The 16930-nt window shown below is 35.3% G+C and overlaps 1 protein-coding gene across 4 annotated transcripts in view; it reads right to left on the reverse strand.

Annotated features, from left to right (window-relative positions):
- RYR3 (ryanodine receptor 3) overlaps positions 1–16930 on the reverse strand; it is a 189206-nt gene that overhangs the window by 70749 nt on the left and 101527 nt on the right. For all 4 annotated transcript variants that reach the window (XM_042883222.1, XM_042883045.1, XM_042883138.1 and 1 more), the window contains exons 40-50: positions 16726–16840; positions 12236–12365; positions 11156–11259; positions 9192–9327; positions 8668–8848; positions 7534–7642; positions 6653–6773; positions 4155–4324; positions 3209–3429; positions 2666–2756; positions 2208–2348 (exon numbers count right to left, since the gene is read on the reverse strand). In XM_042883222.1, the coding sequence (XP_042739156.1) occupies positions 2208–2348; positions 2666–2756; positions 3209–3429; positions 4155–4324; positions 6653–6773; positions 7534–7642; positions 8668–8848; positions 9192–9327; positions 11156–11259; positions 12236–12365; positions 16726–16840 (1519 nt within the window). The remainder of the gene's footprint in view (positions 1–2207; positions 2349–2665; positions 2757–3208; positions 3430–4154; positions 4325–6652; positions 6774–7533; positions 7643–8667; positions 8849–9191; positions 9328–11155; positions 11260–12235; positions 12366–16725; positions 16841–16930) is intronic.

A 16930-nucleotide genomic window follows, 5' to 3' on the forward strand; every position in this document is an offset into this window, starting at 1 on the left:
CAATAGAAAAAAACATGCAAAATGTTAGTGAAAACCAAGCAGCCATACATACAAATATTAGAAGATGCAAATAAACAGTAAAGCACATTTAAAAATTACACATAGAGCAAAATTATTGCTGCATAATGTGTTTTTCTCACTATCAAATTGACATATTTTAAGACTACTTAGATGATTGTTAAGAGTATGCTGTCACTTGTGTAAACTTAAACAATTTACATATGAATCTTAAACTCTCCTTGGGCCAGAAAGGCCTACATAGGAAGGATTAAACATTATTCACCAAGATATAAGAGGATAAAGGCTGCTCCAAAAGTAATGCTTCCTATTTTACTATGTTGGCTGATGGCATCAGAAGTGAATGTTGGTGGTATGGCAGTAGAAATTGAACTTTCCTGCCAATATTCCATTCCATTTTTTTGCTGTGTGACACATGGCAGCAGAGGCGCGGTCTAACAAAATGGCACAAATGTGCACACAAAGCAAAGGTGAGTCACTGAATTTCTTCATGTGGAAAATATTGCACCCACTGACCTTCATCAACACTTGCTGAAAACTTATGGAGACCAATAGTGGCTATTGGTGTAATGAGGCAGCAGCTGGTGCATTTCAACAGTGGTGACAGCAATAGGTCACCTCTGCTGGTGCAGATTTTTATAAGCATTTCATGTAGGCTGTTGCTCATCAGTGGCAAAAATACATAGCTAACACCATCTGAATATTTATTTAAATAGTCTAATTAGCTCTAGGGATAACTATAAAAACACACAGTGCAATTACTTTTGAATCCTTAGTAACTTGCCATGAAACAAGTTCAAGTTCAATCGCTACACGCTGAAGTATAAAAAAAGAAAAAGGGTGGAGGAGAAAGCAGGTCTATCAGAATCATAGGTCTAGATTCTACTTCTAGCTCTCAAACAAGATTACTAGTGTGCCTAGGAAAAATTATCACTTCACTTCTCTATGTTTCAGATTCCCCATCTGTAAAAGGCACAAAATGATGTACCTTTAAAAGGCTTTAAGATTTATCAGTGAACATCATTGCGCTATTATAATTATTTGATAAACAGAAGAAATATTTCTTTTGTTAAAGAAAGAGAAGGACTATATGATATTTTAAATTGTAAATTTGAACAATGACTTTGTTTAAGAAAATGTTAAGATTCATTGAAGATATTTGCTGATATACACCACAGCAAGTAGAAAGCTCCTCTAGCTTTGTTGCAACATTCTGTGCTTAGGGCACAAATAGAAGAAGTGAGATCATAGAATGAATCACTTCTAGTAACACAATTGGAAGCCATGAAAATACCAAGCCTGTAACTACCCCAGCACCAAATAGAACAACAGAGAACACTGTAGCTGAGCAGCTTCACCACAGTGCTCACATTGGACTAATACTCTACAGAGAGATGCAAATACTACTGTAGCGGGCCATCAACCCTGGCAAAAACACATGGTCTTCAATTATTTGTAAAATACTAAGACGAATCGGAAACAATTAATTGTGATCTCAGCCTGCACCGACACTCTTTGCACTTGTGACAGCATAAATGTCATTAAAATTGGATAATGATTTTTGAAACCAACTAAGTACAAAAAGCTTTTAGTAAGGTGTCTCTAATGTAGGAAATGCAATCACTCTCTAATTATTTAAAAAAAAAAAAAAAAGGCATTGAAAACTTCAAAAGATCACATTTTGGACAATAACATAGGAATATATTAATTTCTAGAATGGTGGCTCATAGTTTTTACAATAGACTATGACCAGCAAACTGTCAAAATAAAAGCGTCTGTCTGAAAACAACATAGATTTATAGTGCATACACCAATAATATGACTCACATGTACATGCATTTCTTAAAATTATTGCTATTTTACGTCAGTAAAAAGTATAATAAAAAGTTTAGGAGGGCAGACTAGAGCAGAGTTGAGTAATTAACATGCTAGTGCAGCAAGCAATCATCAGTGGAAACATATTTATATCAAAACAAAAATCTTACATTACATTAGTTTAGAGAAAATTCTTCAAGATTCAGCACTTGATTTTCCATTAGAATGGTACTTCATTGCTAGCACTCATTGCCATATCTCCCATATTACATGAAATAATTGTAGAGACAGGCATTTTCTGTATTGGCACTGCAAATTACCATTGGAATTCTTTTACAGTCATCCCATTCTGGAATGTGAATTATAGTCATTACCTTATGAGACAAGGAATCAAATATTCCCCAAAAAAGTTTTTCAGTTAAATGTAATTCATCTTCTGCTGCAATTCCATAGCTTCCCATTCCTGACGGTAGACAATAATATTTCCAACATTGTTCATAGTGATTTGTCAGAAGCTAGAATTGCAAGGAAGAAAATGTGTATGATTAACTGGTATTTAGTGATACGTCATACAGACTCATGCAGTCTGAATGTCTAATATCTGTTTAAATATTCACATATATATTATTTATGCCCACACCTATAATTTATTTCTCTACTTCGAATAACTCATAGGAACAGCATTTTTTGCTTTATTTTTATTTTTTAGAGAGCAGTGCACTCCATTCTGTGAAAGCATAAAGACCAAAGATAAATTACTGTGAAGTAAGTTTTATGCTGAATGCATTTACAAAAAAAAAAAAAAAAAAAAAAAAAAAAGTACACTGTTTACCTTGAGTGGCATTTTACAGTATTCATTGAGTAAGGGCACATCAAAAACTAGCCTTCTCAATAACTGTTGGAGCATAGAGGGACGTAAGTGGCTATAAGAAAAAAAAAAAAAAAAAAAAGGAAGATCTGCTTAGTAAAATCATTTTGCACGTTAGAATTCAAACCACTTTTAAAAGTATTTTGAAAAACTTGATATGCACACAGACATAATACCTTAGGAGAATATAATCAAAATAATGAGAAAGGAAACACTAGACTGGTTAAATCGAAGCTTAAAGAATCTCAGCATGCCTCATCTATGTAGAAGGGTAAATCACATAGCAATTTTTTGCACTCCCTTTATGTGATTGGACAACAGGTATGATTGTGCCATATGACAGCAGAGGAAATGGTGCTGGAGTCATACAGCTTGGTCGCTTATTTCATGCAAGAATAAAACACTCATCTTTCTATGTTATATGCAGTATATATACATAATATATGAAAATAAAATGCATATTCTTATTTTCAAATAAAGAATGAATTTGTACATAGGTATACATACTGGCAGATAGCAAGCAGGCATTCTTCAATAGTGTCTCGTTGTGCTTTTGTAAGGGAACGTCCTTTGGATAACCTATATATTGTATGAAGCATGGAGTCAACAAGAGAGGCGTGATGTTCCGTTCCAGAAAAGAGGGGAGCACATCTTTTGAGTAATGGAAACACAGCTGAGCAAATATATCTGTTTAGTGCAAGAGCTGCTTCTGTGGTACTTAGAGAAACCTGTATGAAGTAGAAATTGATATCTCATGGAATAAAGGTTACTAAATAAAAATTTATGAAACATGACAGAGGCATTTTCCTGAAATCTGCTTAGTGGCTGGATGCTAGCATAGCATTCCCAGTATATACATGATGATGACAGTCATTTTATGAACTTGAGAAAATCCAAGTCATCCACTTCTCTCATTAAAATAGATCTCTCTGAACCAATCAAGAAAAGAAAAGAAAAGGAGGAGAGAGAAAAAAAAACAATTAGAGAAATGAGAAGAGAAAAGAAGCAGCTTGCTCTTTAAAACTGGTTAGGGAAAAAAATCACCAAGCATTATGTAGCATTTTTCATCTCAATTTCGTCATATCTACAGAAGTATGAATTTTCAGTGTAATATGGAAGAACACATGAACTGAAAGTAATCGTTAGACATATTACATAATATTCTAAGTACTTATGACATAATTAATGGAAGGCTTCATTAACGCCTATACTCATTACAAGTTCTGTATACACTTCCAGTGGTAGTGAATGCTTATGACCAAAACTCGAGCACTACCAATGAATGAAAATGTAACTGAACTGTTTCTCTTTGGGTTTATAGAAGGCATATACTTGCCCTTTAAAAAAAAAAAAAAAACAACAAAAAAACATTTTTACTCAACGTTATACTTATTAAATTAATTGAGTCACTTTATCCACCCACTGCACTCAATCTCCATAGCAAAATACTTACTGTATCCAGAGAGGCAGAAGCTCTTAAATCTGGTAAAAATCCAACTTCAAGTAGGTGAAGGAGGAAGCTTTGGTCCTTAATGCCATACACACGGTCCAAAAAGAGTACCATTGGTGCCTTATGGTCAGGACAGAAATTTGCAGACATGTCTGGCTCATTTACAGTGCCATCTACACAAATATACATAATTGCTTTTTTAATAGCAGATAACTAACTAAAAAAGAAACACCAAGACAGTGAAAGACACTATCATCAAATTTCATGTCTAAAATCAAATGCTTATAGTCATATTCTTGCTTAGATTTCTTGTGTGCTGAAAAAGAAAAGGTATTTATTTCAATTTTAAAAATCTATTACTTTACAAGTCATTAATCTTCTAATCTCAAATAAAAGCTTAAGAATGAGTAATTATTCCATTTGTTTCATTACCACTATATAGAATGTTTGTCAGGTAAAACTAAAGCAAAATATTACTGCAAATATTAAGAATATATAGTAAATGTGAAGTTTTTTAAGCTTAAGAATTTTAATTTTTGCACCATGTTACGTAGACTAGAAAAAATATGCTTTTATGAAGGAAAATAACAGCAACAGAAGTTATTATATAACTGATAAACTTCTTTAACTATAATGAGTAATAGACAATTATTGTGAAACAGAAAGTACAATACAACTAAAGGAAAGAGGATAAAGTTATTTTGCCCTAGAAGAAAATGATAGACTGGTAGTTCATAGCCTATGGAACATGCATAAATTAACAGTAAAGATGACAATCATGTACCGTAAAAATGTCCTCCTTTGCTGAATGCAAGTTTTTTAGGTATTTTCAGTTTATAAGGTTATCTTGAATGTTATTTTTTGAAAAAAACATCCACTCTGAATAACCACGACTGCTTCCGGAAAAGAATCAGCAGTCACATAACAAGAAAGAGTATCTCTTTCTGTCCTGTAATCTCTGAATTTGTCACATTTTTAAGTTTCAGAGCAATGAGGGTGAAAATTCAAGAGTCTCCATGGAGTTTCCTTTAGCAGGGAGTATCAAAACTGTTAGCTTCAATGATAAAATCTCAACTTCAACTAGGTTCAGTCCAGACACATACGGGGAGCTACAGAGTTTACTGCAGAAAGTGAGAAGTCTGTGCTCCAGGGTTCAGGTTTTGAATGTATGCACAAAGTAGGTAGATTCAAGATGTGTGAAAGGATTCCATGGTAACTTGCCTTTATCTTATGGGTGGACCTTATGGAAAAGAGATTTTGAGTCTCAAAGCAAAGGAAAGAGAGCAGCATTATTTAGCTAGATTGGGAGAATTAGCTAGAAAGGGAGAACATTTTAAGACAAGATGAATATGTATGAAGGCAGGTGTGCACCTGAATCAAAACCAAATCAGGCTTCAGACCTTGAACATTAGAGGTCAGAGTGGAACGTTATATCCGGAAACTGGGAAAAAGACAGTAGATCTGGAGGAGCACTTTGGATCAGGACAATCCCAAATGCAGCTGGTTTTCATTTCCTCAGGGACGAAAGAAACAGTATAGTTTCCCTTGCCAATATACAGAATAGCCAGAAAACTAACTAACAAATAAATATGATATACACATGCAACATTTTAATCGATCAAACAGGAATATACACTGAGTCATCAGTGACCTGCAGAAGAAAGTAAACAAAAGAGCCTAAAAGCCTGCATACAACAGTAATAAAACTGAGTGACTAGAAAAAGTAGAGACAGCTGAATTTCATGCAGACAACTCTAAGCTACTACTTATGCAGAAAAAAAAAGCCATGCCTTTATGATGCTGATCTTGGAACTGAAAACACAAGCCAGGAAAGAGATCCTGAAGACCTCACTGAAATTCTATGAAACCATCAACTCACCATGTAGCAGAAAACAAGCCATCAAGATACTAGATACCAATAGTAGAAGTCTACGGTGTTCATTAAAATTAATAGAGTACAAGGGTGGGTTTTTTTGTTTGTTTGTTTTTTGTTTGTTTGTTTGCTTGTTTTTTTTACAATGCTTAAAATGTATTTTTACGTAACAAAATAGCAAAATTCTGGAACTTAGTGCCATAGGAGTTTGTGGGTACAGATATCATGATAAAAGAATTCAATAAATTCTTGCATACCAAGTCCAGAAATAGATATTAATTGGCACCCTTTCATCTCTCTAAACAAATGACTGGATGCTGTCGAAGAGACTTTGTTCAAACTCACGTGGTTCTTCCTAAACAGACAGCATCTCTATAGTGACTGCTATACAGCAGTAGGGCAGTGCTCCAGTATGTTATTTCATAGGGTTTTACACTCTCTGATCCATGGGACCAAGAATCAATTATATGGGAGCAAGTCTAATTGATGCATGTCCAATTAAAGCCTAAAGAAAAGGTACCTACTTATACTCAGTTCTAGTAAGATTGTTCTATTTCACATTAGAAGGCATATGTGACAACAGCATTTTATAAAAATTGTGTTGGCCTAGTAAAAAGATTGAAATTACCTTTGTTAACTGTTGACAGCTTTAGTGGTATACTTATAATCCCAACCAAATCTTCAGTTGGCACTAGAGATCGAAGGATTGATCTAATTCGAATAGCTTCACCTTTCCCACTTTGAATAAGCTGTTAGAGAGAAGATTTATCAGTTAAGAAATTTAGTACTGAATAAAATTGGAATTTTTTCCTCAAAATACTGATATTGATGCAATTGTTTTTGAAACACCATACTACTTAGAAAAAATGCAAAGAAATTCAATGTATTGCAGCACAGTGAAGGAGCTGCAGATTTTATCTTTTACCTTAGATCTTTTTTCATCTTCCCTAATTTTTATGTCATCAATAATGTAATGGTATTATAAATTCCTAAGAAAGGAAAAAAGCCTACGTGGCTAAGCTTCCGAAGAACCCATTAGATAAAGTGATGAAAGTGACATTTTCTTAAAGACTCCTGTTACTTGCAGAAATATTCTTACAATATATGCAGATAATGTAGATGCCACTTTCCAAAAATGCACAAGAAATAAACTTTTTATGGCTTTTTAAGAGTACAGTAAAGGGCCAGATTCAGACATTTCCTTGGCTGTGTAAATGTGCAATGCTGTGTAAATGTGCAATGCTATTTGTTTGTTTGTAATTTAATCCCATAGTTATACAATTTCCCAAATCTTAAAAAAAAAAAATAACAGAGAACAAGAAATTAAAAGTCACTTAATTTTTGTGAACAGCTTGTAGGGAACACATCTGTATAGGCAGAGTAAAGCATGCAATAAAGTCCACCTCCTGAAGGCAGAAAGCCTTTGAAAAGGGAACAGCTTACTTAGATATGTATAGTTCTGTTCAAATATCTCCCACATTTTCTGAGCAAGTGACAGAATGAACTTACGTGCATTTCTGGTGCACAGCGTCCAAGTAAATCTATGAGAGCAGAGTAAAATGACATGATTGCATTGCCCATGTGTACAATCTCCTCCTCCTCCTCCTCCTCTTCATCACTAAAAGGCAATCAGCAATGCCACTGAGTAATTATGCTAGTCTAAGTTTATAGTTCTTCTCTGAAGCAAAATCCATGATTCAGAGACTATGAATCAGATATACACATTTCTGGCTACAGATTAAATATACTTTTTTGGTATCCCTAGAGCTAGGATGCAATTGAAGAGTATAATAATAACTGACTTATACCAGGCCGTCCTCTTCTTTCACATTATTGTTGCCTTCGCGTCATTCCACAGTAGCCTTCCCATTTAATTTCTCCTTCAGACTTTGCTTCTGTAACTAGCATTCCACTTTATCTAGATCATACCTAATGAATTTAATATGACAACTGATTGTGGGTGTGAATCTATTATGTTCAGTGTTTGTATAATGCAGAATCACAGAATGGCCTGGGTTGAAAGGGACATCAAGGATCATGAATCTCCAACCCACCTGCCACATGCAAGGCCACCAATCTCCACATTTGATACTAGACCAGGCTGCCCAAAGCCCCATCCCATCTGGCCTTAAACACCTCAAGGGCTGGGGCATTCACAACCTCTCTGGGCAGCATGTTCCATCACCTCACCAGTCTCATAGTAAAGAACTTTCCCCTGACATCCATCTAAATCTTCCCTCCTTCAACTCAAAATCGTTTCCCCTTGTCCTGCTGTTGTCTACTCTTTCAAAGACTTGATTCCTCTCCTGTTCATAGGTACTGAAAGGCTGCAATTAGGTGACCCCAGAGCCTTCTTTTCTCCAGGCTGAACAAGCCCAGCTCCCTCATCCTGTCTCCACTGGGGAGGTGCTCCAGCCCTCTGATCATCTTCGTGGCCCTCCTCTGCACCTTCTCCAACAGCTTCCTGTCTTTGTTGTATTGGGGGCTGCAGACCTGGACACAGTACTCCAGATAGGGCCTCACAAGGGCAGAGTAGAGAGGGACAATGCCTTACTTAATAGGGTCAATTATCCACATACTTCTAGCATGATTAAACCAGCTATTACATCATCGTTTTCCAAACTAGCATTCACATTTACTTACCCTTCTCTCTTGTATCCTTGTGAGGGAAGGTCACGAGCAGGATTCTCGGAGATCCGTATAGCTTCTTGCATAGCTGCCAGCAAACCATTTCCTCCTTCTCCTCTAAGCTCTGGTCCAAAGCACTCTGGTCGTCGAATAAGAAGCTTTACAACAACACTTGCATTTTCTTCAACACTTTCACCTGAAGACGAAAAAGAAATCTTAGCACTATACATGCTTTCTTCTGAAAGGTATCTTTCAGTTTGAAGATAACTGCATTTTTTCCTAAATTATAAATTTATCATATATATATTATCATATATATAATATATATGTTATTTTATATATATACACCCGCATATATATATTATATCTACATACTCTTTTTTTTTTTTTTTTTTTTTTTTTTTTTAACTTTTGAAAGCAAAAAAACACGTTTGTAACAACAATGATATGCATTAACCTCTCTCTGTCTGTTAGTATATTTTTATGGATAGAAAAGTAATTAAAAAGAAACCTTTAAATTCTCAAGAGATTTTACTTACTGTTAACAAAAACTGCAAATCTTAGGAATGACAGGTAACGTTCACCCTCTATTGGATTCCACCCAATGTCTGGATATCCTTTAGCTAACAATACTGGACAACTCTGCAGTCCACAACCGGCCAGGTAAGTAACAACCTACAATACAGAAACATTCATTTACTCATGTATGCAGAAGTTAATTTCTAAAATTACTGTCAATGCATGATTTTTTAATTGAATAATAGGGCTTTAATGTACTAGCTGTTTCATTTGATAAACAACCACTAGAGCTCAATATTGTGTCAATCTTAGTTTCTAGTCTTTGCTTTTGAGGATGGCAAAAACAAGAAGTCAAACATTTCATTTCTGAAACTACTATAACTTAATACAACAATATGAAAAAATTTAATTTGGCATGTGTAAAGGAGAATAACATATTCCGATTTTTTTTTTTTTTACAATACATTACAGAAAAACAGTTAAAATACTATTTAACAACTTTATCACATTGATAGCTATGTATGATTAACTTGTTACAAGAGCAAAGTAAATGTTGCATCAGAAGCTTACTTAGTATATTAACACCAGTTCTAATAGATATACTTTTTTTTTTTTTTTTTTCCAGAAGATTGATAAATACCATTAAAAGTTCTCCAAGTGTGGAGAACCATAACATTTATTAATATGTAAATTCCCAAAGCAGCATTTCTTTGCAAGGAGAATACCTTTAAACAAGACACATTTTGAAAAACAAGAAATGTGGTAAACTGAATTTCTGAAACATGAATAAAATGGTTTCTCAATCATTTAAAAGGAAACCTGGAGGTAACAGCATAGATGTGATTTTCATTTTATTTAAAAATACGTAAAGGATAACATATGAACATGGTTTTTGTTCTCAAGTAGATTTTGAAATTGGTAATTCAGTGACTTGCCCAACAGTGCTATCCATGAAAATACAACCGTCACTGGTGATGTTCTGACAGTCACTAATGGTGTAACCCAGGATCAAAATTGTTCAACATCTTTATTAATGATACAAGAGTGCATCCTTGTCACGTTTGTAGATGATACAAAATTGAGAATTGTTCTCAATGCTGCTTATATTTAATTAACATATTCCTGTGCTCTCAAATCCTTTCCATTAATATTCCTCCCGTTGTCTTTTCCAAGCTATCCCCATCATACATCCTTTTATTTACTCTTACCAATTTTTGCCTCTCCCACTGCATATTCTGCTGATTAAATATATCACAACAACCCAGATACCCTCACTCAATACTGCCTTCATGGGATTTTGACATATTCCACAAAGGTTTTGTGGATACTCTGCTATCATTTTAAACAGTTTTCTGGTTTCTGTTTCCCACTGATGCATTAACATGTATTCTATTTTGGTATCTTTGTACCCACCATTCTTATTTCATCCCTATTCTCCTAAAATTTCTCTTTTCTCCTAAACACTGCCAGAATCTCAAATGCTGGATTTCATTTCCTTCTGCAACTAAACCTAATATTCTCTACTTTCCTTCTTCATATATTTGCTCTTCTGTTCTCTGAGATATTATCTTCATCTCTTTCAATCTCTGTGATTTATGTAAGCTATGAACTCAGTTTGTTTCTTTACCTTCTCCCTCTTCTTACTTCACCTGAATTTGTTCCTCCCCTCAAACTATGTTTCTTGACATGCATTTCTCTTTTTTCATGCCTTCATTCTTGTTATCTTTTCTACCTGATAACAACACTGAAAGGTTACAGGAGACAGGAAAACACCTTCTTGCACCTTCTTGTTCTCTTTTACTGTGATTCCTACTAAGTGTTAAGCCAAAGCATGAAAAACATTGCTCAATCAACTTTAAGACAGAACATATCTAGAGCAAGTATTTCTGAAAAGACCATATTCAAATACTACTATGATCAAACTTGCCCTTTTCCTTCTGCTACAAGTACACTATTGAATAAGTAGGTCAGAGCGATCACTTGCTTTATCAAGATCTGGTTCTTCCAGTGCTAGTGCAAGCTCATTGTTGTCCATTACAGAGGCTGCTGCAACATCTAGTGGTGTCGAACCTCTCATTGAAGGAAATGCTGCAGAAGAACGTTAATATAGATAAATTTAAGAAAAGAAACTCAGTTTGCAGTAACCACAGTTATGCAGCAGAGGGCAGTAATCACACTGGAATCTAAACATATTAATAGCATGTTGTATGTACAGCTAGCTGTTCTTCAACTAAGAACATGCTTAGTTTTCAAATAGTGTTACAATAAATGCTGAAATCCTTTCCTGTCTTGACATCCACATCCACAAACAATCAGAACTACGTTATTTTTAAATGCAGATTAAGAAATGATTATTAACAACATGGAAAACTATAAGCAATTTTAAACAACAGTTTCTTTAGCTGAATAACATTTCAGCTCTGTAATTCTCAGAAGCTGCATAACCCTATCAGTTCAATATTTTATAATATATCCTATGTTCAGGTAAAAGAGTCACTTTCAAACTGCAGTGTTGCCTGTTTTATTTCATTAATTCTTATTCCATTTTTGGTGTTCAATATAGATAAATATGGTCATAGAAATAATAGCTATGAATAGCCAAAACATTGTAAAAATCACATGCTGACTTGTCTTACTACACCTAGCTAATATAACCACCTACATAGCCAAGAGAATTTTTCTTGGGCTAGTACATACACATCAAAAATCAAACACCCAATCAAATATCCATTCCAAATTATAAATACGAAATTCATATTAGTGGAATAAATTTTAGAGGAGAAGGGAAACAACAACAGCAAAAAAAGAAATTAATATTCATTTGCCAGATGAAATAGATCAGCATCAAAGATGGTTAATTTCATCTTAGATTTCCAATGACAGTTATACCAAGCGGAACAAATGTAGATTTGGTCCAAAATTTTTCTATGTCAAGACTGCTCGGATGAAAGAAAAACAGAGAAGAAGGTGAAAAAAGCAAGGCTTCATCACACACTTTGGATTGCTATACAAATTACACAGTTATTCCTTTTCTTGATTTTAACTATTAAGCTACATGACATACCCAACCCAACGCTGCTGTTTTCCAGTAAGTAACTGAGGTGCTCAAACATGGCTTTTTGGTTTTGACGACTAATTCGACAGAAGTAGCACAGGAATCGACAACAGCTTGCCACCATCTTAGGAAAAGCGATCTGATGAAAAGAATGTTGACAAAGCAGTGAAAAATGTTAATTACCAATCTGTTCTAATTTTTCTTCCCACATCCCTAACAAGGAAAGCATAGCAAAGTTACCAAGGTGATAAGCAAATGGCAGTTGCTTTAGTTTTAATTTAAGAAAGGATCTGCATTTCTTTTTAACCTTTGTATTCATTAGGCCCTTGGGTTTAAAATGTTGGAAAATCATTTTGCAGGGAACTATAGAGAACATATAAGAAAGAAAAACTGAGACTTATTTTTCTCAACTCTCTCAAAAGCAATCTGCAGACTAGCAAACACGGCTAAAATGTGTTTTATATACACATTTTTATATACATACAAAAATGGTTATAGCAACAAGCTCAGTCACCAAAATACTAGATCATAGCAGAATAAAATATTTGAAAATCTTATTTTATCCTCCCATACTCATTACAGTAAGAATACACAGTCCCTATGAAAAAGATTTGTACAAGTCTTCTACATTGCTCAATGAATAGGCCTTGATAATACACATTAATATTTTATCTTTAATGTACAGTGCTTTTCCGGTGTTTTTTTAAGGTTTTCCTACCAGAGCTATTCAAATTACCAATATATACTTAATGCACTTAAAGCGTCAAGCTCAGCTGCAGATTTGCATCCTAAAGACATTCACAAAATCAGGGAGAAAAATTTTTAAATAATCTGACCAGCATCCTTTGGGCAAAAACATTTTTTCTTTCTTTGTCTCTATCATCTAACCATGTAATCTACAATATTATACAGAATATTTTATATTCTCTAATATCCGTGATGATAGCTAAATGGAATATTGTGTTTTCTTCCTATGATGTCATGTTTTCTTCACTTCATGCTTTGCAACTATAAATAACAGTATTTATATTTCTTTATACAATGCATAATGTGTACTGCCTCTCTTACAACAAAATTCTAATTCTAAGTAAATCCTTTTTACTTGAGACAACAGGTTCCTGGGGAAAAAATGATAACATCATTAAAAGCTGTATGATATGAGTTATCTATTCAGATAATTTTTGTGGAGTTGATTTGATTAACTGTAGTTTTATTTTTACACAGGTCTTTTTGATAATGTATGTCCCATTTGTCTATTTCACTCATGAAGGTACTATTATGTACAAGAAGCATTTATATTTTTAAACATAATATACATGAAAATTAATGAAAATTATTTATTCCCTCATGAAGACATTCAACAATGCTTCTATGTCCATAATTTACAGGGATACAAAGCGTGTGACAACTTAATTTAGAGAATTACAGCAAGCAGAACGAATGTAAAAAAATTATTTTAGAAATTGCTTATAATTGAAGGTCATCTGAACAAAAATATAGTATAAAAGTATCCTAATATGAAAGAAAAGATTTTCAAGTAATTCTGAGAGTCAAAAAGAGCATTGCTTGAAACTAAATGAAGAACCAACAACAGAAATCAATGTTATGGCTCCAAAATTCTGAGAACAAAAGCACAATCTTTAATAATAACTATTTTAGGCTTCTATCCACTAAAACTTAACTGCGATGTAAAATGGAAAGTTTGCTTGAGTATTTTCACCAACAAAGTACCTTTCTGGGAGTTTGTAAGCAGGTACTATCTAAAGTAAATATTAAAGTATTTCTAAGTTACCAAGAAACCTTCAGCTACACCACATTCCACAGATTTCAGATGTTTCTGACTCATTTATTAATAGCACAGTTGGGAGGAAGCCTGGCATGAGTTTCCTTCTGTTTGAACAGACAAATTTTTACCTTCTGACTGTTCCTCTAGAGAAGCAGTGAACTGTAACACTCTCATTACACATCTCAAGACAGCCTCATAATAAAACCATTTAATCCAGGAAACTAGAAACATGGCTTAAAGCATCTGCTGTTGCAACTTCAGAAAACGCCCAGTTCCTAAACCAGAGATGACATTGCATAGCATCTCATTCCTTATGACTGTCATCTACGAGAAGGGTCATAAAGAGGATCCAGAGAACTACAGTTCTGTTAGCCTAACCTCAGTACCAGGAAAGATTATGGAGCAGATAATCTTGAGGATGATCACAATGCATGTGCAGGACTGAGGAATCAAGCCTAGCTGGCATGGGTTCATGAAAGGAAGGTCCTGCTTGACCAATCTGATCTCTTGCTATGGCTGAGCGACCCACGTGGTGGATGAGGGAAAGGTTGTTGACATAGTCTACCTAGACTTCAGCAAAGTCTTTGACACTGTCTGCCACAATACTCTGGAGAAGCTGGTAGCCCATATCTTAGGCATATACACTCCTCACTGGGTAAAGAACTGGCTGGATAGCTGGGCCCAGAGAGCGGTGGTAAATGGAGTCGCATTCAGCTGGTGACCGGTCACAACTGGTATTCCCCAGGGGGTCGGTATTGGGGCCTGTCCTGTTCAGCATCTTTATTGAAGACCAGGATGAGGGTATTGAGTGCACACACCCTCAGTAGGTCTGCAGAGGACACCAAGTTGAGAGCAAGTATCAATCTGCCTGGGAAGATGGTAGGAAGGCTCTTCAGAGGGATCTGGATAGGCTGGATAGCTGGACTGAGGCCAGTGGGATGAAGTTCAACAAGACCAAGTGCTAGGTCCTGCACTGTGGCTGCAACAACCCCAGGAATGCTATTGGCTTAGGGCAGAGTGACTGGAAGAGCATGGAGAGGAAATGGACCTGGGATTATTAGTCAATGCTCAACTGATTAGATAGCAGTGTGCCAAGGTGGCCAAGATGACCAACGGCATCTTGGCTTGTATCAGAAATAGTGATGCCAGCAGAAGTGGGGAGGTGATCATCCCTCTGTACAGCAGTGGTGAGGCTGCACCTTGAGTACTGTGCTCAGTTTAGGGCCCCTCACTTGCAAGAAAGACATTGAGGCCCTGGGAAGTGTTCAGAGAAGTGCAACCAAGCTAGTGCTTAGCAATCACCAGCTTAGGGAGCTGGGATTGTTCAGTCTGGAGGAGACTCCAGAGGTGATCCTATTGCTCTCTACAACTACCTGAAGGGAGATTGTGGTGAGGTGGGAGTCAGCCTCTTCTTTCCTTTAACTAGCAATAGGAACTAGAGGGAATGGCCGCAAGTGGTACCAGGGGAGATTTAGGTTGGACATTAGGAAATACGTCACTGAGAGAATGGTCAAGTGTTGGAACAAGTTTCCTAGGCAACCCGTGGAGTCACTGATCCTGGTGGTGTTCAAGAAACACTTAGATGTTGTACTGAAGGACGTGGTTTAGAAGGAAATATTGGTGGTAGGTGGATTGGTTGGACTGGTTGATCTTAGAGATCTTTTCCAACCTCAGTGATTTTATGATTCTATGATTTCTTCTCTTGAAATGTAACTTCTGACAGGGATATATGTCCACAAAGCTAGGAATAGCAAGCAGAAGGGAAAATACTAACAATCTAAGTTATGAGGAACTAAGTCACTAAGTTGTGAGGAACTTTGCTGAGAGCAGGAAGAGCAACATTCTAACGTCTGATGCCACAAACTCTTCTTGAACTGTACATAAGCAAGTCACTGGATTAAAGCCACGAAAATTTCAAATGAATTTATAAAACCAAAGCTGACTGTACTGTCTCTGTCCTTACTCTTTTTTGTTCAAAAGGATACCTACCATATCTATGAATTACACTATTAATCAGACAATAACTAATTGTAGCTTGCCTGGCTTGGAAAACAAAACTAAAACAAAACACAAAAAAAAAGCACTGGGAACAGAGGATAATCCTCTTATTGGAAGGGAGGCATTACCATTAAAAACCAGGCATAAATGAGAATAAAAAAGATAAACCCACTTCACTTCTAACTTTCCTCAGGTAGCTGAAGGAACACTCAGTCACGCTACTGTACCTTTAAACAAACATACAGACATTCAAACATAACTCTAAGTACAACTTTGCAAATTATAATTCAGTTCCAAGAAATTGAAATTGAGCATTCAAAACAAAGTTGGTGTAAGTTAACTAAGTATGCGGTTTACTGTTAACAACACTTTAGCTAAGATGAAGACATTTTCCTGGTAGACCTGACCTCCCATGTATGAATCTAACCTGTATATTTAATTTAAAATAACAACAAAACCTTTTAAAGTACTATTAAATAAAATACCTATAACATTTTACTTAAGAAAATAATAATAATAATTCCTAGAACACTGGTGATGTATTTTAAGAACTTCTCAATTCTTTATGTTAATTAAGAATTGTTAAAACTAGACAAGCAGTATCAGGCACATAAAAGAGATCTATTTATCTTTGGATGCGTCCTCTTTAACATCCTTTTATACCTTTACAGAGGTTAAAGATGCAAAACTAACAATATAAATACAGTGAAATTACCTGAGATGTATCTCCTCCAAGCACATTCACCATCACATCCATAACAGTCTCGTGCATGCCCAAGACTCTCATTAAGTTAGGATGCTGATAAAAAACCTTGTTGTTCATTATATCTCTAAAGTGGGAGAAAAGGCAACATCATTAAGAAATACTATTTTCATTTATTAGAGATTTTAGAAATATGCATTCATAGCAGTAATGGGAT

Source organism: Lagopus leucura, unplaced genomic scaffold, assembly GCF_019238085.1.
Source record: "Lagopus leucura isolate 7727_CA_CO unplaced genomic scaffold, USGS_WTPT01 Super-Scaffold_1, whole genome shotgun sequence".
NCBI classification, from domain to species: domain Eukaryota; kingdom Metazoa; phylum Chordata; class Aves; order Galliformes; family Phasianidae; genus Lagopus; species Lagopus leucura.